The 23851-nt window shown below is 38.0% G+C and overlaps 3 protein-coding genes across 4 annotated transcripts; 1 reads left to right on the top strand and 2 right to left on the bottom strand.

Annotated features, from left to right (window-relative positions):
* Window positions 1–811: 811 nt before the first annotated feature.
* On the bottom strand, window positions 812–7505 carry tia1l (cytotoxic granule-associated RNA binding protein 1, like). The gene is made up of 11 exons (XM_039659446.2): window positions 7304–7505; window positions 6506–6602; window positions 6023–6121; window positions 5330–5384; window positions 5110–5197; window positions 4940–5015; window positions 2809–2917; window positions 2260–2358; window positions 1949–2033; window positions 1151–1286; window positions 812–1057 (listed from the first exon to the last, which is right to left on the bottom strand). The coding sequence occupies exons 1-11, from the start codon at window positions 7336–7338 to the stop codon at window positions 905–907; spliced, it is 1032 nt and encodes a 343-aa protein (XP_039515380.1). The 5' UTR covers window positions 7339–7505; the 3' UTR covers window positions 812–904.
* Window positions 7506–8578: 1073 nt separating this feature from the next.
* Window positions 8579–19320, top strand: dgcr8 (DGCR8 microprocessor complex subunit). Of its 2 annotated transcripts, XM_039659611.2 has the most exons (15): window positions 8579–8736; window positions 9297–10278; window positions 10584–10746; window positions 12457–12599; window positions 12732–13065; window positions 13158–13355; window positions 13441–13542; window positions 13872–13970; window positions 14094–14176; window positions 14268–14368; window positions 14475–14581; window positions 15745–15872; window positions 15973–16086; window positions 16248–16378; window positions 18952–19320. In XM_039659611.2, exons 2-14 carry the CDS (start codon window positions 9601–9603, stop codon window positions 16329–16331), a joined length of 2334 nt encoding a protein of 777 aa, XP_039515545.1. In that variant the 5' UTR covers window positions 8579–8736; window positions 9297–9600; the 3' UTR covers window positions 16332–16378; window positions 18952–19320. The 2 variants fall into 2 exon arrangements, with proteins under 2 accessions (XP_039515545.1, XP_039515544.1); XM_039659610.2 differs by lacking the exon at window positions 18952–19320 and having other exon boundaries at window positions 16248–16727.
* trmt2a (tRNA methyltransferase 2A) lies at window positions 17968–23841 on the bottom strand. The gene is made up of 12 exons (XM_039659612.2): window positions 23510–23841; window positions 22429–23066; window positions 22159–22267; window positions 21496–21677; window positions 21218–21332; window positions 20995–21110; window positions 20801–20912; window positions 19922–20044; window positions 19738–19813; window positions 19547–19663; window positions 19355–19451; window positions 17968–19131 (listed from the first exon to the last, which is right to left on the bottom strand). Exons 2-12 carry the CDS (start codon window positions 23058–23060, stop codon window positions 18969–18971), a joined length of 1842 nt encoding a protein of 613 aa, XP_039515546.2. The 5' UTR covers window positions 23061–23066; window positions 23510–23841; the 3' UTR covers window positions 17968–18968.
* Between the last annotated feature and the right edge of the window lie 10 nt (window positions 23842–23851).

Below are 23851 nucleotides of genomic sequence, written 5' to 3'. Positions count from 1 at the left end.
ATTTAAAGAAATAATTCACAACCTCATTTTACACAGAATTACAAAAATCTTTACAAAGATGCTACAGCACTGCCGTTCCCGCCGATTAGCCGCTGTGCCGTCATACCCTCAACTGATCCGAGCAAACATGATTTTGTAAAAACATGAAACAAAACGTTTTAAAAATTGAGCTAACAATTCCATGTTACAAAATGAATAAGTCTAACGCTTAAACTGAACAAAAAGGAAGCATGTTTTCTGCACCTCTGTGTTAATACAACTTGTTAAAAGCTTTAGTAATTGTGTCCAAAACTTTATCAAGAACTTCCTGAAACCTCAAATTATTCAAGGCCACGGAACAATGTCCTCTATATATGCAGAATACTTTTATCATTAGGCGTCACAAGATAAAATATTTTATATTTGATTAACAGGATCACACAACTCAATTCTTGAAACCTTTCTTGTAAAAATATAAACGCATAGCTGTACTGACAGAAAAAAAAGAAAAAAGTATTTGTGAACAACTCAGGTTTAGAGACAAGAACTCCATAGAAAGAATGCAGTATATTAGACCTCAAACTTTCTACACCGTTTGAGGAGTGAGCTAAATTGAGCCTGCAGATTCAACACATTGAAAAGACATTCCATCTGTTGCAAAACTAGACAATTAAAGTCCCCGAAATGCAGTACTTTTAAGAAAAGAAAATCTGACAAAAAAAAAAAAAAAAAAAAAAATCCTGGGGCCTAAAAACAAAAGACAGGATTCCTTCCAAGTTAATGGGCTGAATATAATGTACAGTGGGCTGAATGCAGCCCTTTCAATAACCCCTGAACCGGTGTAATGGTGAGTCCCATTGGGCAGATGCCACACTGAAGTGGGGTTTAATGATTGGACTGAGGGATTAGTCAGCCACATTTGTACTTATTTATATCCCTGCTGATTCCAGGCCTGCCCGTAGACGCCGTAAGTGGGCATCTGCCAGCCGTTGGGCATATACTGACCCATCTGCTGACCGTTGCCGTATGACTGACCCCACTGTCCGTAAGGTTGGGCAGCATAGGTGGGTTTATTTTGCTGTGGACATGAAGAAACCGTAAGACTTGAGTGTGCAATAGGGCAGAGGAAAAAACATGTTTCTGAGAGGTCAAGATCAGGGTAAAGGGGTACCTGGGGCATCTGCATCTGTTGCATGGATCTCATATCAGCCGTTTCTTTTCCCCAGTAGCACTTCACAGTGTGGCCCTCAATGCAGGTCCCATTTACAGACACTATGGCATGGGCGGCACCCTCATGAGAATCGAACCTGAAAAACCAACATGTTAAATTTTCATATATTTCAATTCTTATAGCCAGTCCCTCCAGAAAAACGCGATTATGCGATCGCATGATTTAGTGCATAATCAGCCAAAGTCCGCAATTTTTCAAATACGCCGGACTTTTGCCAATTTCCGTGCAAAATATGCAGGGCTTGCATGATTTCATAATCCTCGTATTTTTGTTGCAAAAGAGTTTGCTTCACAAGAGCAGCCATTTCCCCGTTGCCATGAGAACGTTATGAAGTGACGTAATTACGTGACGTGAACGTCATCGAAAAGCTGTAAAACAGGAGCACACTATTTTTATTTTATTTATTCATTTTTACAGAAGTTGTATCATATTACTTTTGTAAAGCTACAGAACTTGTTTGACTTTTTATTAAGGTCAGAAATAAAACAAGATGAGAAATATTCCCAGCACTTTCTCTGATGTAGTATGCTCATCATAGGAAGTAATAAGAAATGACTCTTTACATTAAGGTAGTAGCCTAGTGAGAAAAAGAGTCTAGTTTTTTCTCTTTTTCAAACCGCAGTTTCCGCAAGTTTTATTGCATAAAATTGCACAAATCTGCTGGATATTCCATCGTATTTAAGAAAATGGGCAACAATCACAAAAAAACTGGAAGGACAGTATAGTAGTGACGCATACCTCACGAATGAGTAGCCTTTCTCTGGGAAAACTCTGATCTCCATTATCTGGCCGAACGGAGAGAAAGTCTGTCTCATCAGCTGATCTACAGTGGATGAGGGAAAAAAAACGATCAAAAAACAAAACAAAACACTGACTGCATATAAGAGCTGCATTATATTGAAAGATTCATCTTTTAAGACCTTTTAATTAAATGCCACTTATTCATTCAATGAAACTGTGGCTTAAAGGATCACATAAAAAAAAAAATAGCAATAATAATAATTTTCACAACACATGCTAATTTACAACATTTAGACATCTATACAAACCTGAAAGGCCAGTAGCAATGCCACCACAATACACGGTGCAGTTGCTAGGACTCGACTGGTTCAGAACCTCCTCATAGGACAAGTGTTTGCTGCTAGATGCTTTATAAAGTAAAGACAGAGAACATTTTAGAGTAGTAGAACAAAAATATGATCAAAAAAAAAAAAAAGACTTGCCATAAAACTTCAAATAATAGCCGAGTCCCAAATAGACGCCTGTCTCTTTTACACGCCTGGTGTGGCTACAAGTTTGGGTAAATCTCAAATAGAGGCCAGGTCTGTTTTTTAGTTTTGGGTTGCATTAATCTTCTAAAACCCGCCAAATTTAGAGATTAGATACTCAAGTATAGGCCTACAAGTACTCTCAATGAACAACACTAAAATATAAAGGCCTGTCTCATATAGACGTCTGTCACAAATACAAGCCGATGCAGTTCAACGATTGGAAATATAAAAGCCTGGGCTATTATTTGAAGTTTTACGGTAGTTCCATAATAGGTGGTAAAGAAATAAGAAATTAAAACTGTCAAATGATAGCTTAAACTGATTTACCTTCATTGTTTGGTTTGGGAGCGGATGGTTTCCGTGTGGCCCAGTTTGTTCTGATCTGTCTTCCTCCCAGCCATTGGCCATTCATTTGCTGAATGGCACTTTCTGCATCCTATCAGTTGCAACAAAACCGATCAAACTTATCAATAACAAAAAAAACAAGACACAAATGTTACATTAATATTAACCTGTTGGAACAGAGAATGATTTTGGCACTTAACCTCTTGAACTGCACCCCACTCCCCCTTTTGAGCCACCCCACACAATGAAAACAACATACTTAAACTCAAATGGTTGTATTTCCTGAACCCTTTGGAGTCTGTGCATAGTTGTGGTATCTATTTTTTTCCAAGTTATTACAAGTTAAAAAAAGTTAGAGAATCTGAAGAAGATTGGTATGGAGATGTCTTAATAATAATAATAAACATGGCTGCAGCACCTAGAAACAATGGGCTAAAAGCCACAAGTCTAAAGTTATGTTTCAAATTTAAGCATGATAACAAAATAAGGTGGTGCTTTAAAATTAGCTGACATATTATTAGCCAACTATACAAAGTATTTGTATGAAAAATTGCCACAATCCACATTTAAGCAGTATAGACATGATGCGTTTTGCCAAGTTTCATGAAACATTAGTAAACCACAGTAGATCAATACCTGCTCTAAATAGTGTCTTGAACGAGCCCAAACAAACATAAGACAATTGGTAGATCATGGTGTGACATGCCATACTGCTTGGCTTAAATTATAGGACTTCCGGGATCTGATTGCGTTGCGATCATGACAGTGTTTTCCAACGTCATTTGTAAGTTCAACCAATGGAAACTGGATCCTGGGTAAGGTGGGTGGGTATTGTTGGTAAGGATGATGTGTATAGAGTAATCGGTCCCTGTTTTACAGCTGGAGTGCACTTGGATTGGTTTGATTTTTTGAATTTTTCTTCGTGTCTGTGCTGCACGTTTTGTGCATGAGCTGGACGCGCCTTAACTACTTAAACGATGACCTTGCATAATTGACCATTGATTAGAATTTAATTTATAAATCTTATCGATCGTTGATCAATTGTTAGAATCCCTGCTCCATTATATAAACATGCTACATAAACAGATGCTAAATGGCGACCGATTCAGACAGCAATCGACCTCCAAAAACAATCTATTGTCTCCATTCATACACAAATTGCATGCCATTGATGGCATGTCATTCAGGCAGCAGAAAGAATTCAGTCTCCAAAAAGTATTTCGTCTCAATAGACATTCAACGGGTGTTTGTGTTCGCCCACATAGAAAACCACCATTGATATGATTTCACCAACTTTCTCATGAGGCGAAAAAACTGAGTGACATGGATCCAAAACAGCAATGATAGCCTGACCTGAATGCGGCAGAAAAACAATGAATCACAGGTGCGCGTCATTCGATAGCTCGCAGATGAATATGGTCAAGACAGCCGTCCATAATTATCAAACTTCCATCTTCACACACGGAAGATATACATGTTGAAATAGTCTTCGCATTTGATAAATGTCCATCAAGATTTTTACCACAAAGACAGTGGATGGCTGATTTGAGTAAATGACTGGCTATTCCTCTAAAAGATGTCACAAAATCTAATGGCCTTGGATTGATATTGAGTAAAACTACCAAAAATAAAATTAAATTAAAAATAAATTAAAAAAAGGCAGGATCACTTGTTTGTAGTGTCATGTATACTATAATAGTAGTACTTTCATAAAGTTTTACAACAAAAGCTGTATGTAAATAATGTTATGTAATTTTTTTACAGATTGGATGGCTGTTGGATGTTTTCCATTGGACTCTAGTCATGGACAGTTAACCCAAATGCGACAAACACGATTTATCTCACAGCAGCGATTTCATCACAGGTATGAAATCGTGTTTTGATTTTCTATGTTGTCATTTGTACTCCCAACACAAATGACTATATTACTGTCGCTGGAGCATCTATATCATAAAACAGACACTGTGTATTGACACTAAACCCCCAGACCTTCCAAATGATGTATAATTTTTAGTCTATATAGTAAATGTAAAGAAAAGTAAACAAAGAGACGTCAAGCCCGCAGTCAGGCTTGGTGTACTTAAACAGGTTAATGGATAATGTGAAAACGTACCCATTTATTAATGAAGGAGATGAAACCATATCCTTTAGATTTGCCTGTGGCCAGGTCCTTCACCACACGGGCATCACTGCACCAAAAATAAAGAATCCAAAAGTTAAGACAATCCAGCTCCAATGAGTTTTAAATAACACCTGATATACACAATACAATATTCTCCTTACGATATCTTTCCAAATGGTGCAAAGGCTGCTCTGACATCATCTGTTGAGATTTCTGGGCTCAGGTCACCGACAAAGACATGGAAATGATCTACAATAATGGTTCGAGGGGAAACAGTTAGACAAAGATAAATAATTCATGCTTTACCGTTTGACCACACATGGATCCATTAATAATATTCAAAAGTCAAATTAAAACCCATCTCATAAGGAGGACACTTACTGCTTGTGTCTTTCTTCTGGCTGCTTGGCATTGAGGCCCAGTTAACTTTCATATCCTATGAAAGAAAGCAGAATAGAGACCGAGAAGAGTGAGACAAACATTAGCATAACATCACCTTCATCTTACTTAGCCACATAATATGGTGTGCCTCCAAATGCAGAAGAAAACAATCTGACAAAAAATAAAAACCCTGGTGATCACTTAAGCTCAAATAAAAAGGAAACATTTTTAAAACGCTTGAATTATTAGACGCTTGTCTAAATAACAAAAGACTTACAGAGTGAGATCAACTTGAATTACTCCTCAAAATGTCATCCATGATCAAATATTTGCACTGAATATATTTTCGCCAATAATTTGCTAAATTTGAAGGCCTGGTACAGGTGTAGATGATTATAAAGCAAGGCTAGACTGTGTTAACAGACATGGAACAAAAATTAAAATGGGTCAACCTGCATGCATCCAAAGGATGACTCAAAGAATCAGAGGATGTGCCATGTCCTTCTCGCATGCTTTATGAAGTTTGGAACATGACAGAGTAATGACAGTAAACTCTACATTGGAAAAATTAAGGGTTTTGGTTTGTTGCAAGGACTTTCTGGGAAAACATTTGACACCACATTTAAGAGGTGAAGCTTCATTTCAAACCACATCTAGCTTACTTTTGTTGGTGTATAAGAGATATATTCTTACCTTGCCTAAGATCTTCCTGCCGTTCATGGCAGCCAGAGCTGCTGCAGCGTGTCTGTTCTCATAGAACTCCACAAAGCAGTATGGGTCATTGCCGGCCGTCTAAAAAGAAAGACCAATTGAACCAAGTCAAACACTGATTTTAGGGAGTTACAGGTTTCTAAAGTAACCCCTCTTTTTGATCAGTGAATTTACATGACCAAGCCAGCTACCGCATTTTTTTGAAAATCATTCTGATACAGATCAATCCACTGTTCATCCATCAAATCGTATTGACCATTTTGTGAACTGATTCATCAATTCAAAAAGAACAACTAAAGAGTAACAGCTAGACCTGAAAATAGAAAAGTGTATCACTAGAAATGCCCATAGAGTCTACTAACTTGAATCACTTAAACAGGCCTGAAAAGCACAATTTAAAAAAATGTATTTCCCAGTTTCCCATGACAGTGGGATCCCTGGATTTCAGATGTTCTTTTAACTCACATCAATGATCATTTTACAGCTTTTGCAGGGTCCGATCTGGGAGAACACTTGCAGGATGAGGGCCTCCGTCACGTCCCTGGAGAGGTTCCCGACATACCTAAAAACACAGGAGAGCAAAGCCAACTGAGAAACACGGTCACTGCGTTGCGTTTTTCCTCCATCTCTCACGCCAACAGCGCATTCCGCGGGGTTTCATTTCTGCCACGTTTTCAGCGCACGAGAGCAAACAGCTAATATGATCCTAAAGCTCTATATGTGCTAGAAACGACGCCTAACAAACATGCTGTCTTTCTGATGCCATATTTTACATCAAAGAAAAGCACGATAAAGGCCCTGTTGGGGGGTATAATTACATTTAGGCGCTTTTTTAGTAGTTAGCTCTTTGGGTAACGGAAACCTAGCGCTACCTACGGAACTTGTATGCTAGCAAAACCCTCTTCTGCACTATAATTACTCATAATGCGGACAGATTAGTTCAGCCATTTGGTTATAACTGGACAAATTAAAACAGCGTTAAGACGAACAGTATAATGTCCGAGACCTCTGCTGCTAGGCTCGGTTCCGCTGCCCCAGTTTTGTGTTTGTCTAGCCGGCTTCTGCTGCAGGCGCTGAAAGCATGGACGCCCATATAACAATTAATATATAATATAACACTGAGTAATCAACGGACTCATGCTCTTGAGCTCATAATGTGAAGTTTGGCTCGCTGTGCTTACGACCTGTGAGCCGCTTTAATAAACGTGTTTAAACACGAGTTTGGCTTCGCAAAGCGGCCGACTAAACTACAGCAGCACTCACAATGTCCTGGGCTGATCCTCGTCCATCATCATCATCGTGCTGGTGGGAAAAGGTTGACTCTTTGATTAAAAACTGCTCTGTTTTTTAACGTTGGAGTGGATAAAGCCTCTAAGGTTTTAACTTGTTAGTTAACGCGAATTTACTGGAATAACTTCCTCTGACGTTACTCATAAAACGTCATCACATGACGTTGCAAGCGTTCCTCTTCAGCGTCTGCTGTTTTTGGAGAAATAGACCGATTACTGCCCCCTATCAGATCATGCTCTGACCCTGGTGCCTCAATTCCGCGAATCGACTCTTTTGATTCAGTGAATCGTTTGCATCACATCGAGGCATTGCATGGTCAAACGTTCCAGTAAAGGCAAAGCATTATAAAGCGTTATAAAGTAAATCTATTAATTTGTATTTATAAAGGCATTTATTGTGATTTCATCTGTCCCAATTTAATTTGTTCCAGGGGGGAATCTGTTTACAAAAAATTTGGTAATTTAGAAAATCTGCTTAATTTTCATACTTTATTTGCATTTACATTAACTCATACTATAACTCATATATCTCTGAAATAGTGCACTATTTATGTGTTGTTAGCTCCAAAGCAATGCTTTCTAGAATATAAAAATTTAAAAGAGTGTATAGGCATCACCAGAATGAATGTGGGTAACAATAAACCATTTTGTGTGAAATAGCAGAGGTAATTACAGATTTTCGTAAGTCGGATTTGGTGACCCGCCTCTGTATCGCTTACTTTTCACATAAAAGTGATGCTTTCTAAAATATAAGATAGAGGGTGAGCCCATAAAAATAGGGGTAAGACCTAAGGGTAAGACCAAAGACATTCAAGGAGAAGCTAGGTTGAACAGCGACTGTCTCCAAGTCAACCGATTCATTGAAAAGATCCGACTCAAAAGCACGATTTGAATCACGAATCGTACGTACATAGCTGACACATATCCAGCCCTTTTTGTTTTTAATTTCATGCCTTTTGCATTTAGCTAGAAAAAAACTTGTAATAGCCATATCCACTGAGTACTTTTATAACATAACTGTACACCACTAAACACTCATGCAAACTAACGTTATATGCCTGAAGTTTCTCTCACTGTTCATTAAATACACAAAACTCTGTAAATGTGTTATGTGGCTGCGGTGTAGTCTTTAATTTCACCAAGCCAAGAAACAAATAATTGTATCAAATCTTCCTAAAGTGCAATTTAGGAGCATGTGAAGCAGATTTGACCAAAACTGACCACGTTGGTCCAATCAAACGGACGTTGGCTGGCACCGGCTGAGAGAGGCGTGTTCAGAATCAGATCTCCTGTCTTGATGCCGCCCTGCAGTGAAGATGGCGGAGAGAAGAGACGGCTGTCTGAAGCCTACTAACAGAGAAAGCCTTTGAGTGCATGCGGTCTTCTGTAGAGCATTTGTGTAGTTAGGTGAGTAAAAGAGAAGAGTGTGTCGAAAACTCTCTGATATTTATTCCTGTCGACATTTAGCAGAATCACGCTAAGGTTTGAGTGCCGCACACGGCTCTTTTCAATGGCTAACACACGGATCAACTAATCGAAGCATAGATCGGTTTCTGCAGAGCAAAACAAAAAGCGCCCTTGTAACGTTAATTGTTTTATGACGAGAAGATTCGACACTAAAATGCTGGGTTTTTTGGTATCTGCTGTGTAAAATGTAACCATATCGCTTTTACTTACTCATAGCCGACCAATTAGCAAAGGCCTTTAGGCTTGTGGTTCATTATAACAGCTTTCAAATACAGTGTTTACTTGCCGAGCCTTTTGTTTAGCAACAACACTCCATTATTTTCATCGCGACATACAAATGCACATTTAGTCGGTTGTGTTAATACGGTCTGTGGCATACGACATCATAAGCGTATGGGTAACGTTAATTAAATATGCATATGAGAAGTTTAGCCATCTAGACGTTTTTATGGTGCTCTTTGAATTTCTCCTGATGTTTCGTTTTTTTCCCTTTCTTTCAGCACTGACAGAAGATCTGGCTTTCCATGATGGACAGAGTTTAGATGTGGTGATCTTTTAAGCTGAATGCATTGTGATTTCCAATAATTGAGACAGTGATTTCTAAAAAGCTGTCTACATTAATGAAAAGAACAATGTAGTCAGCTTAGCATGTTCAACCATTCACATGACTATTATTAAATAGGTGTCTTGAGTTGTGTAATGTGTTCATGCATGTGTTAAGGCTTTTTAGCTGAATTAGACAGTTCCCTTCCCAATTGCTTTCTCGTATAATTTTTAACATAGCTTGTTTTAAAGAAATTTAACATGGATCTGAATGAGATTTTACCTCCCCTCCCATTGGAGCCACCAGACGCAGTATTTGCGGGGAATGATTACTGTATAGCACCTCCACCACCTCCCCTGCAAACGTCCAGTGACGCAGAGGAAATGGACGTTAGCTCTGGTGGTGATGGACACCAACACACCCCAGCAGTGGACAGGGATGAACAGCTTCTCCTCAACAAGCGCACATTGTCCGTTAGTAGCTGCCTGTCAGATAATTCTGAGCCCATGGCTAAGTGCCCTCGAACCGCTCGCCACGCTCCCCCAGTTACCAAGTTCTTACCTGATCTAAAACTCCTCAAAGATGTCAAGATTAGTGTCAATTTCTCTGACAGCAGCAAGATCAAAGACAGGAAGGTGTTGTATACTGGTTTAGGGCAGGTTAGGAATGAAGATCAGGGCCTAAATGGCGAATTGCATGATTCTTTAAAGCAGAGAAGTGTTCCGGGCAGCTCGAACATGAGCTTGGGTTTAGCTAGAAACTGCAAAGAGCTGGAGATAGAGCAGGAGAACAAGGTTGAGTTTGCCGTGCTGGACGACCTGGAAGATTTCAGCGAGAACTTTGTGGAAGCAGAAGATGGAGAGCAGAGTGGTTTCAGGTCTCAGATGATAGCTCAGCAGGAGCACGCGCAAGAAGAGGACCTGAATTACTGCTATGAGGTAAAATGCATGGTCTTCACTTTCTGTTCAAATTAAAAAATTACATTATAATGTAGGTTAATTATTGTCATCTAAACCTCTGAATGCCCATCATTCAAAACATCTACTGAAATGTGTATTTACCACAAATAGAGCACGTGTCTTTCATTCATCAAGATGGATACTGGAGTGTAACAAGGTGGTCCATCTGAAGAACATTTGAATTACAGCTCCCAAAGTGGGCTTGATTCAAATCTGCTTCTCAGCGTATGTTTACATGATGACATGTCATTGGCTGCCAGTGTCTTACCCACCTACTCTTCCAGGAGGACTTTGACAATGATGTAGATGCCCTGCTGGAGGAAGGCATGCCCATGCCCAAGAAGAGGCGTCTGGCTGAAGACAAGTTCGCTGGAGACAGTGATCACCATTCGGATGGGGAGTCCGGAGTTCAGCCCATGATGACCAAAATTAAGACCGTTCTTAAGAGTGAGCCCTCTAGTCATAAATGCAGTTGCTACTTTAAAATGTTAGACTGCATTACTTTAAAATGTCTTAAGGGATAGTTCATCCAAAAATGAAAACTCTTGTTTAATTTTCATTTTTGGGTGAACCTCTATCTTTATATTAATACCCAAAGGTGATGGCTCTTTTCAAACTCATGTATATTATAGTTTTCTGTACTTTTATTCTCTTTGAGAATTAAATTAAGCTCATTGTGTGTTTTTATTTATATTAGGTCTGTCAGTTAAACGCGTATTTAACACCGTCAATTTTTTTTAATCACACGATTAAAAGTCTTTTTGGCCTTGCACACTTTGTGTTTTTTCACATGGTTTTGCAACAGGATGTGGCGCATACAGGATTTTGTGTTGCTTCGTCTGCCAAAGCGCAAGTGTGGATCTAGCTAGACCGAGGTGTTGTGCCTAATTTCGCCCGCCTGCCAAATTATTACCCCCTCGTTGAAGTCAGTTTCTGATTGCCTAATCCTAACCCCAGCCCTAATCCTAACCACAGCTAATCCTAAACCTACCAATACTAGGGGGGTAATAATTTGGCAGGGGGTCGAAATTCAGCACAAAACAGGCACACTTGTTTGGGCTTGCGAGCCCGCCAAATAGTAGGTTAATGTTAAGTTTGGAGTGGATGGATAGTGCGAGATGCCGAAATGGATATTAGTAAATTCTGAATGGAAAGTGTATTTTTAAAAAGTTAATATCGTCAATATCAGGACCTCGTCAGTATTTCTTTCACCCTTTTATTGATGGACAGTGATTGTGTGAGAGATTATTTGTTCCAAGTGAGAATCTTAGTGTGAAATTGAACACAGTAAATGCCAATGTTGTTTTCAATAAAAAACATTTGCACAAAGCAAGCCGATCCATTTTTCCATGTTGATGAGCATTGAAATTTGAAAAAATAATGGGACAAAAAGAAATTTAGAATAGATAAAAATGTGTTAATCGCGAGTTAGCTATGACAGTGCGATTAATCGTGATTTGAATATTTTAATCGTTGACAGCGCATACATTAATAAATTTTCTCATTATCATTCAGTTAGCTGCATACTGTTAAAGTTTTGGGTCGGTAAAAATTCTTTCATGCTCACCAAAATAGCATTTATTTGAATACAGTAAAACTGTAATTTAAAAAGAAAATATTACAATTTAAAATAACCATTCTCTTTTCATATATTTTGAAATGTAATTTATTCCTGTGGCAGCAAAAGCTGAAATTTCTTTTCAAAGCTTAAAAACAGGTTAATATTTTGTGGAAACTGATAAATATTTTTCACTTCAGGATTCTTTGGCTCAAAATATCAGCATTTATTTAAAATGGAAATCATTTGTAACAATGTAAAAGTATTTTCGGTTACTTTTAAACAATTTAATGCATTATTGCTGAGTAAGGATATTAATTTAATTAAAAAAAAATTGTAGTGTATATTCTGTACCAGACTAAAAGTAAATTGTCATGTTTTTTTAAATTCAATTTTGGCATTGTGAAAATAAATGAGTTTTTCAATTATACTGTTTAATGTTGTTTTAGTTAACAAATGCTTATTTTAGTTTTTGTGAGTGACTTAATGATAATTCAGAACAGATACTTGCATAGGACTCTGTGACTCTAGTTTGTCATCATTGATTGACATTTAATATTATTATTTTTATTATTTATTTTTATTGCTTTTTTTTTAAGGTCGTGGGCGTCCGCCAACTGAGCCGTTACCCGATGGGTGGATCATGACATTCCATAACTCTGGCATTCCAGTCTACCTCCACCGGGAAACCAGAGTTGTGACCTGGTCCAGACCATACTTCCTTGGAACAGGAAGCATTAGAGTAAATGTTTTAAGTCATCTAAGATAAGACTTTCATGATAGTATGTCTTGGTGCATCATTTCTGCTTACAATTGAATTGATCTTTATGTTCTAATGCACCTCATTTCTGTATTCTACTCATTTCCCCCCTAGAAACATGACCCACCAACCAGTAGCATTCCCTGCTTGCACTACAAGAAAATGAAGGAACATGAAGATAGGGAACAGAATGGAGAGGTGACTCCGACAGCAGAGGTGTCTCCTGCCAAATCTGGAGAGGAGGGCGTCTCATCAGAGAGAGCTGATGAGCCTGACTCCACTGCCACAGAAGAGCTGACTGACAGACCAACATTAGAAGATCCAGATCCTGACATCATGGAACCAGGAGGATCCTCCGAGGGGAAGGAGAGCCAAGCCTGTGATACTGCACAGGGAGCGCTGGGCCAGGTCAGAGCCAAGGTGGAGGTTTGCAAAGATGAGTCTATTGGTAAGAGAATTAGGTTTTATTCTCTCTTGTGCATCATTATTCAATATACACATGGTTTGTGAATAATAATCTTCTTGTGACTTGCATTCCAGAAATTGAAGAGTTTAGAAGCTACCTAGAGAAGTGCTTTGATTTTGAGCAAGTGACAGTGAAGAAGTTTCGCACATGGGCTGAGCGCAGACAGTTCAACAGGGACATGAAGAGGAAGCAGGCTGAGTCTGAGAGGCCCATCCTGCCGGCCAATCAGAAACTCATCACACTGTCGGTACAAGACGCACCCACAAAGAAAGGTACCTGTCTGAGAGTCTGTACATATATGAAATGTATAGCACAGAACGTGGCGTTTTGACAAGACTGACCATGTTTATATTTCAGAGTTTGTAATCAACCCCAATGGGAAGTCAGAAGTGTGCATTTTACATGAGTATATGCAAAGAGTACTCAAAGTTCGACCAGTTTACAACTTTTTTGAATGTGGTAAGTAGAATAATGCATAAGACTAAAAGAAAGCCAGTAATGAGCTGTTAGTGTGTCACATCTGCAGTATAATTTGCATTTTGCAGTTATGCTAATGAACTGTCACTTGGCAGAAAGGGTTGTGGTTTTATTGCAATTGATTATTTCAATGCTGTTGTAAAAGCAATAAGCCCCTTAAGGCCATGCCGAACAGTTGAAAAGATTTTGGGCTTGATGTTGTGCCAATTTCCTCTAATCATGGTGAGATTGCTGTAATATATGGTCTATTGAGGTATTATCTTTTTTTAAATGAAATATAAAGGCCTTAATGTAACATTTTGTTTGCACAGAAAACCCAAGTGAACCCTTCGGAGCCTCAGTCATTATAGATGGTGTTACTTATGGCACAGGAACAGCAAGTAGTAAAAAACTTGCCAAGAATAAAGCTGGTACCTTCTCCCCTCTCTTCATTTAAATCTTTTGCAAAAATATATATTTGTATGAATAGATTACTATAAACATTTATTTGACGAGAACAGTAATTATTCATACTGTTGTTCTCTTTTGGACAGCTCGAGCAACACTGGAGATTCTCATTCCTGATTTTGTGAAGCAGACGTCAGAGGAGAAGCCCGCGGAGGGAGATGAACTGGAGGTATTGCTCTTCTTTCTGAATGAAGACATTTGATCTTTGGTCTTTTCTTTGTGGTACTTAAGGTTGTTTATTTCCTTCTCCCATCTCACAGTATTTTAATCATATTAGTATTGAAGATTCAAGAGTGTACGAGCTGACAAACAAAGCAGGTTTACTCTCACCATATCAGATCCTTCATGAGTGCCTTAAGAGGTATGTTATGATGTAGTTTATACAACCAGACAGTCTGTGGGTGCTTATTATTATCATCATGTCTGTTTGAAAAGCATCTGAAGATCTGTTGCTTTCTGTTCCGTAGAAACCATGGCATGGGTGACACCAGCATCAAGTTTGAGGTGATTCCAGGAAAGAACCAGAAGAGTGAATACGTCATGACATGTGGGAAGCACACTGTGCGCGGCTGGTGTGAGTATCCATGCTTAAAAAAAAAAACTTTTATTTTAACAACTCTGTACAATTGTGAGTAAATCACTCGCATATGCGCCCAAAACCTCACGCTAGGTGACTCATTTGAAATATTCTTTGTCTATTTTAGTTTACAAATTAACTTCGCCAATGGCTAGTAAATTGCATGATTGCAGTCGCCTGTGATTTGAGTTAAGTTTAACACTAGGGATGCTCATTTCGGCTAATTTTCCCGACCGACAGCCGTCACTCGTTATCTGACTAACACCAAACTGTTAACCGATAAGATTATAATAGCCTATTGAATTAAATAAAAATAAAATTGACGAGTGTCTGACCCATTAAAAATAGAAAACATTTTTTTCTCGGGTTTATTTTAACGTGCAAAGAGCAGAACAGATGAACAACAGAACCCAGATTCACATCAAATTTTCATGCAATTGACAGTGGCAACAGAAAAACAGAATAAAATAATATAAAAAATATATATATACAATAGGTATACACTTTTTTTTATTACTTAAATTAACAAATTAAATTGACAAAATAAATCACTGAATCTGTGAAAAAAAAATGTGATCAACACATTGTTGAGTTTTTATTTAAAAAAAAGTAACATCATGTCTGTGGGGTTAGTATGGAGTGCACAGCCTGTTGAGTTTGACCCGTGACAGAAAACACATGATTTGAGATAACGCCTCGCCAGAGTACTTCTTCGGGAAGCGACTTTCATTTGCCATCATTTGGAGGTTTGCTTCGCTAATGATATTGCATTGTACTTGTTACTGCTGCTGTATTTTAATACCATGTAGCATATTTTTCATACTAACTTCCTTGGCCCTTGCTGTCGGAATGGTCCCGCATAGTACTTTTCGCTCGCTTTTTTTTGTCCTTTCTTATTACAGACTGTTTACCTGTCTTTAATAGTGTTTGCAATTTATATTTTATTAATGTTGAATCTTTGCATTGTTCTTGCATTCCATGTAAAAAATTTTACTAGGCAATGGCGACTCAAGCTTCAGTGTGTCCGTATAGGTTTGTTTAAAGCACGGAAGTAAAAACCTATGTTTCACACTGCTAGACTTTTGCAATAAGTGTTGTTCCAACCCTGCAGGTTATTCACAAGCCACATAGCTAATACTGTTAACTCTTGTTGACCGCAGGTAAAAATAAGAGGGTTGGAAAACAGCTGGCGTCACAGAAGATTCTCCAGATGCTTCATCCTCATGTCAAGAACTGGGGCTCACTGCTGCGCATGTATGGCAGAGAAAGCAACAAGATGGTAAAAAAGGTCAGCGCTGTCTTTATCAAATCATACTCTGCATATGTGTTTAGAAGGGGAAATCTTTTGTTTTTATGTGGTTGTAATGTTGAATTCTCGTCGTCTTCAGGAGAACTCAGATAAGAGTGTGATTGAGCTTCAGCAGTATGCCAAAAAGAACAAGCCAAACCTCCACATCCTCAACAAACTACGAGAGGAGATGATGAAACTGGCTCAAGAAAGGGTATAGCCAGCCACTCCCAGCCAAATATTGGACACTTTGGATAAATGAACTCCTCTTTGGACGAGTTGATCCATTGCAGTCGATCAAAAATAAATTCTGTAAAGTGACAGCTAAACAGCTTTTCTAGTGCGTACTAATTTGTCTTTTTCTATTCGTTTCAGGAGGTGGCAAGAAAGAAGCCGAAGATGACTATAATGGAGTCTGCTCAACCTGGCAGTGAACCTTTGTGTACTGTTGACGTCTAGCAAACCCTCATCCAGCAACTTGTGATAGCAGATAGCACTGACCAATGGTAATAGTTCTATAACAAAAGGTCATCGCAGCGTTACTGACTTATGCATTACTTTGCTGTGCAAAATGGCAATACTAGTTACATTTCTATCAGATTTTTGAGCTCTATTCCCAGTCCAATTATTGCCCATAACGAATGGGTTCATTTAGAGTTGTATACATGCACAGGGAAGGTAGAGTGAGCATTAAATACCTCCAGATGCACTTCTGCACCTGAAAAGTGCACAAATAATGATGGCCGTTGACAATGCCTATATGAAAATCATACAAAATGTGTATTAAGTATTACAGATGCTTTTAAGTTTGTGGCTTTTAGATGTGAATAAAAATGTTGCTTTTCCCTTCTTAAACGGCAAATTCATTTCATATTTACTGTGCAACTACGGATCTCGGTACTCTTTACTGATGTGTTTTTCAGACATTTTACAAGGATTGGTTCCTTTGTCAGCTGTGGCATGCAGAGTTGTTCATTCAGTGCACGTGATCTTTTATCTGGAAAATAGTTTATAATGACTTAAAGTGTGTGGGTTTTCTTTAGTGGCCATGTCTAGTTCTTATTGGCATGTGACGCATTTAAATGTTGTATTTCTAAAGCATTTCATATGCACACTTACCTTCCAACTGCTGTTAAGAAATGCACTAATGTTGGAACTATTTCCTTGTGTGTGTGTGTGTGTGTGTGTGTGTGTGTGTGTGTGTGTGTGTGTGTGTGTGTGTGTGTGTGTGTGTGTGTGAAATGAACAAGCCGTTTGTTTTAATTTCAATTAAGGGGTGATGCACACCAATGGTCAACTTGACCAGTTGCTCTACTTGTTCAGAAAGCACAAGTGTTTGAGGTACTCTAGTTCGATGAGGAAGACATCAGGGATATAGAATGCTTGTGTATGCTCCTTTTTTGCATTAGATACTGGTTGGTAATCTTCATTAGGGTAGGGAAAAATGGTAAATGTTGCCTTAGTGTGTTCCCCTTTCCCTGATGGTACCTTGTGTTTCAAAAGGGAAACACCTCTCTTAAATCTGCATTTGTGATGCTATATGTTAGATATTTGAGGAGTGACGCTTGCTTTATGCTGTGATATTTTAGAGAAAATGCCTTCTATGCATGTGCTTTTTTGAGTTTGTCTTAAATTCTGTATGGTTTTGTGGACATTTTGCTGAGGTGATTGTGCTTGTTTGGTTCAGATATTATCATGGTGTATTAGTTTGAACCATATTAATTATTTCAGAAGGCAGTTTACCTAAAAACAGGTGGTGACTCCATACCTCGAAGAAAATCAGACCGTGTCGTTGTATTCAATAGCTTGAAGAGCAGTGTGAACCAAAGCTTTAAGTCTTATGCATTTTTATAGAATATTGCTGCATAGCTATTCATAATATATCTAAACATACATGGAATTGTTAAATAATAAAAAAGATGCAATAACTGCTGGAATAAAATGATGGTCCCTGTTTGAAGAAAACCACCACTTCCCTAAAACTATTACCGCTGGGTATCGATTCAGATGTTCCAATTTGTTTTTTTTTTTTGCTAGCTCGAATTCGATTCGACTCAATGAATATAGACTTAATACAAATCTTATATTTATAAAAAAAAAAGAACAGTGAACATAAGTTCACAAGTAGTTAATTAATACAAATAAATTAAGTATATTAAACATTTTATTTTAGGTACACTTGGGTACAATAAAACAGAACCCAACTCTTTATTTCAAATGCATAAAATGAATAGACAGGATTTTGATGCAAGATGAAAAATGTATGCTGAAAGTCAAAACGGTTGCATGCATTGACCAAACAGGATCAGGTTATTTTATGTGTAAGATAAAACAAACAATCTCACAGCATTATCTGTAACGTGGAGTCTGCAGGCCTATGAACAATGTAGAATAACTAATACTGGCCTTTGGGTAATAGATAAATATGGAAAAAAAAATAATTTGTGGCCTTTGATATAATCGATTTTGAATCGACCAAATAAAAAATTGAAAATTTCATATTTTTTTGCCCAGCCCTAGAAACTATTAAAGGAGAAAAAAAAAATCAGAATCAGGTTTTCTTGGGACAGCGACTAAATGCAGTGCACTGTCAGTGAATTTAGTGTTTTAGTTTGTGTGCTTCTGAATGTTATCTGTTTGTGAAGACACTTTTCCTGTTTTCAATGAGCACAAGGCTGCTGCCATACTAAGAGTGCTTAGAATATGCTTTTCCAATAAATGTCTGGGGTGTACGACTTGTCCTGTCAGTCTTGCCAAGTGAGTATTAGTTATGAAGAAATGCGTGCTTTTTAATGCACTATCGTTGAAGGGATAACGTTGAATGATTTAGCTGCAAGTAACGCTGCCTAAATCCATTTCTTTTAATGTGACATGATTGCTGATACAGTGATTTTGTTTATGCAAATAAATTGATGACCAGAAACTGATGTCTTGTGCTGTTTTTGGGTTGTTTTAATGCAAACAAAAGAGAAAAAGGACACATTTACAAAAATATGGTAATGTTTGAGCACTTTGATCAAGTCAGGTAAAATCTGGAAACAACAAAAGCATTTGAAATACATTGTTTTTTCTCTCGAAGGTAAGGACAGCAGGGCTTCAGGTCTCTGTGGGCTGACTGTCAGTATTGGAGCTGTAGTCTACTCTTTCAAACAGTAGGATGGTTTCACAGTGCATGGTCTGAGGGAAGAGGTCAACAGCCATGGCTCTCATCGGACGGAAAGCGGCTCCTTTAACACGGTTCGAAGGAGCTCTACAGAGACTTTTAGACAAACAATTTATTTCTTTATTTATATTTTATTATTCACCTTTTCCACTCAAACCACCTACATATGTAATACTGATATTTAACAATTCAATCAATTTGTGATAGATTTGATGTCCCTGCCCTAAAAATGTACTTGTTATATCCTGTTTGACATTATGGAAGTAAAATTAGTTTAAAAATGCATTTTGTGTTGACTATAAATGGAAATTAAACTTACTCAATGAAATTGTTCATTGCTGCTTTGGCATTGCAGGCGACATAGACGAGTCTCTTCAGATGCTCGGCTCTTCTGATTGCTAGAATAACTTTGGAATCTGGTAAGAGTGATAAAATTGATCAAAACTTAAAAACACCACGTCTACAAGTTAAAAGCAGTAATATCAAGATACTACAAGAGTACTTTACGTACGTAGCCCTGCTCTCGGAGGATCTACGATTGCCGTGACGTTGGGGGACACCACAGCATTAAGAACAGTGGGTAACACATCTTCAGCCTTTCCACAGTGGAATTCCACATTGGTCAAGCCTGAAAATGTACATTTGAAGTCTGAGTAGATCATGGGAGATGAGATAGAGAGAAAAAATAGCACTCTGGCTTACCATTAGCTTCAGCATTAGCCTTAGCATCTTGCACAGCCTCCTGACACAATTCAATGCCAATCACCTTCTTCACCCTCTGTTAATCACAACACAGAATTTTGTATTTTTCTAAGAAGGCTAACTGATGTTCTGAGAACAGTTTTCTGTTTTTTTGTGTGTGTATTTTTAGAAGCAAACGCCACACCTTTGCCAGTGAGATGCCGATGGTTCCTGTTCCACAGCACACATCCAGCACAGTACTGTCCTGGTCCAGTTGAGCCCATTCACCCACAGCAGAGTACAGAACCTCAGCAGCAGGTGTGTTCGTCTGGCAGTATCAAAATAAAAATCATAATATTGTAAACTTTTCATTAGCAATAATGCAGGACATTTAATCATATCCTCTACTTAACAGGGGTGTAACGATACCCTCATGTCATGGATCGATACATATCACGATACGATATTATTGTAATGCACCAAGACATATGGTAAAAAGGTTAACAAAAAATGTACTAAATTTGGTATTATATTGGGGTGGAAATAAACATGCTTGGACTTAAAATACAGAATTATTTTAGACGAATATGCTTGCTACTATGCTCCTACTACTAATTATTCTGAATCACATACATGATGGCATAAGGAAATTAGTTTCCTTTTTAACTATTGTAGCCGGGTTCAAGTTTTATTCTCAAGTTCAAAAGCTTGGAGTGAGATCGCATGTGGTTAGAGGAGGAGCCCTAATGGACCCCCAATATATGAATATAACATATACATTTCATTTATAACATATAATTGTTAAATCTGATAAATTACAGAGCAATACATCACATCAAATATACTCCTTAATGTTATATTTCAAATTTACAAATATACAAAAATATAACAAATTGCTCCAAACAGTTTGGAAAAAAAAAATATTTTTGCATTTTGAATGCATCTAGTCGAAATGGGATAATGATTTATTGAACAAATGGACATATTAGAATACATGGTGTGAACTGGTTGTGTGTGTCTCACTGCCAATGCGTGAGACTTGAGAACCCTGATTTTAGTGTAGTGTTAATCCTCAAGAAATTACCTGGAAGAATGAGTGAGGAGAAATGCGAAATTTCAGTCCGAGAAGTTCTTCGAGAATACATTCTTCTCCGGTCACATGTTCACATGGCAGGTCCTCTGTACCCGCAGAAGTCCTGGGTAGATAAGTTAATAAATGAATGTAAAGTGCCCCAAAATCTAAATTAATCTCATTTTAAATTTTGGGGGGGGGCTCACCTTTGTCCCATTCTCACAAAGTACAAAGATGTGAGGCCACTTTCTTTTCCTTCTCCTTCGGTAAAATACTGACGCAGGTTTAGTTTCAGTTCCTCAAGTTCTTCTTCTTGGAGTTTCTAGTTTTTTTAAAAGAATTTTTTTTTGAGTTTGATCGATTAGTCAAATGAATGTCTTAAGTGGACACAAAAATAACCACTGAATAAATCTGTTTTTTTTTTTTTACCTGTGGATTGAAGAAAACAATGGCCATGGTTTGTTTTATCCTGCTTGTTCGTACCGTCAGTTGCCGCCAATGACCTTCATAAGTCTCTGGACTGTATACTGCATATGGAGTGGTCCTGTTCAGGATAACACAAAAATTGAAATACATACACATTGGCTGATGTGTAATGCAGACAAGGATTTCAACCTGAAACACCCTTTCAAAACAAATTTCACTGATAGGCCCATAACTATAATTAGATTTACACACATTAAGCAGTCAACAGTAAATTCATTCACCTGATGAACTGCTGGAACTCCTGCACAACCCTCTTGGCCTCAGAAGACACATGGGTGGTTTCTGATGGACTCACGACTGCACAGGATCCTCCTTTATACTTACCCAATCGAAAGCCCACAGTCTTATCCTCTCCATCTGCTCCCACTCCAATCACAAACTCACACTTATTCCTGTACTCCGTCTGCAAGTATAGGGTCTTTATTAGACAGTGACAATCGAACTCAGTCATGTAGTGTAGTGATAAAGTGATAATAGTCATACTATTAACTTTAAAAGTTACATTAAATCAGTCAGAATGTACTAAATAAGCACCCGCGATCTGTAACCAACCATAGCAACAATACTTGGAATAAGCTGCTTGAGCGTGGTCCGTTAGATCCCTATTGGTCTCCCAAAGGCAAACCATAAGTAGCCTATTATCATTATTCATCACTTTATAGTAGATTTATACTAATTGTATTAAGTGTCTTTAATAAAGTTGGTGGTAAGTTAAATGTGCAAGGGGTGTGACAGAAATGTTAAATATTCAACCTTTCTGAATACCATTGAATAATTCTTACGCTAAATACAGTGGTAATGCCATGAAAGTTTCTGATATTTATTTAGTTAAATATGTTATGTGTTAGATTATAATAATACATGCGAGTATGCGGATGATTTACCTGCACAGGTGATGGTCTTATGGCCTCGAGTGGGCAGCACATTTTGTTGTACTTCTCTTTTTGAACGAACAGCCAGGGAAGCATGGCTTTGTTGTTGTTGCCAATTTCTCTGAGAACAAGCATCAAGGAAGATAGTTGTATTGAAGGAACTTTTACTGACCAACCTAATTTTCTATACCAACAGAGGCACATATTTTCTATTTTAAAAGAAATATCTGGCAGCCATTCATGCATATGCATGTCACCAACCCATCAGAAAATCAGAAATACCTGGTCAGTTTCAGGAGAACACCTTCAACTTCTTTTTCTTTCCTTTTCAGCTGTTCTTCATAAGGCACGTTCCACAAGGGCGTCACAGCATTGGCAATTTGGATATCGAGAGGCTCTTCCTCATCCTCCTCTACCTCCTGGCCACCCGCAGCACGTTTTGCACCCGGCAGGCCACCTTCCGTTTCCTCCTCTTGCTTCCTCTTCTTGAGGATGGGATCAGCTTTGGGCTTTGCCAGCCGTACACTCAGCACTTTACTCTTCCATTGCATGCCGTGCACTGCCTTCATGGCCTTGTCCCTTTCCTCCTGGTTCTTAAAAGTGACAAAGGCAAACATCTGTCTGCTAAACAGCTTGATTTTGTGAGGATTAATCCCATGCTTGTTGAGGAACTTTTTCAGGTCATTAAAACCAATGTACTTGGGCAAGTTTTGAATCTCAACTTTAAAGATCTCTGAGGTAAAGAGATCTCCTCTGATGTAACGGTACACATCACTGGCTGCACCCTCTCCTTCTGCTGCTGTCGCCTCTGTCTGATTCTCTTCGTTTTTCTCCTCCATCAGGTCATCTGGTTCCTTTTCTGTGCTTGCTAATGAATCAGCTGGAACATTCTTGTCAATGGCAACATCTGTCATTTTGATCTGCATGAAATCCCAAAAAAATCTGCTTATTAGACCTTCAAATTCAAGAATCTGTTTTAGCAACGTTATGCAATGTGTTATGCTATAATTCACTTGAAACTAACCAAAATTTCTAGCTTCACCTACAATTATTATACATAGATTTAAGACATCATTAATTGAGAGACTACAATTGGATATTTGTGCTTTAAAAATTATTTTCTCACACAGCAGGACCATTGAAACCAAAAATTAGAGCACAATTATATACAGGATATACACAAGATTCCCTTACACATATGCATGTACATTTTAACATTCTAAAAATACAATGGTATGTTATACGTCAACTAATGGACGGGACAAGACTAAAAAACAAAGCAAGTTGTATGTTTAGGACAATTACATGCAAAGCAAATGGGAAGCAGTTATTTCTGATATTTCTACACATCGCCTGAACAAACCTGCGCTGTCAAATCACCCTGGTATTCTGTGTTCTTCACTCTAAATCCTGAAGGAGCAATAAACACCACTGTGCACTTTACGCATAAGTTACATGCAAGCTGCCATCTTTGAGACAGAAACACGTGTCAAAAGCATAGAAAAGCAGCGCATTGTGGGAAAACCGGTCATATGTTGTTCTTAGATTAATTGTTTTAAATATACGAATTACATTTAAATATCACAGGTAATTTAATTGCATTGTATTTAGACATTTAAATTCGTTTAATTCCAGCGAAGCGTTTAATTTGATCTAACACAATAAAAGCCGAGACTTTTATTTTGAAGTGTAACACAACTGTGGA

This window comes from Pimephales promelas, chromosome 4, assembly GCF_988280905.1.
Source record: "Pimephales promelas chromosome 4, fPimPro1.hap1.1, whole genome shotgun sequence".
In the NCBI taxonomy this organism is placed as follows: Eukaryota; Metazoa; Chordata; class Actinopteri; order Cypriniformes; family Leuciscidae; genus Pimephales; species Pimephales promelas.
Note: the sequence above shows the minus strand (reverse complement) of the source record. Positions and strands in the feature narration are given on the sequence as shown.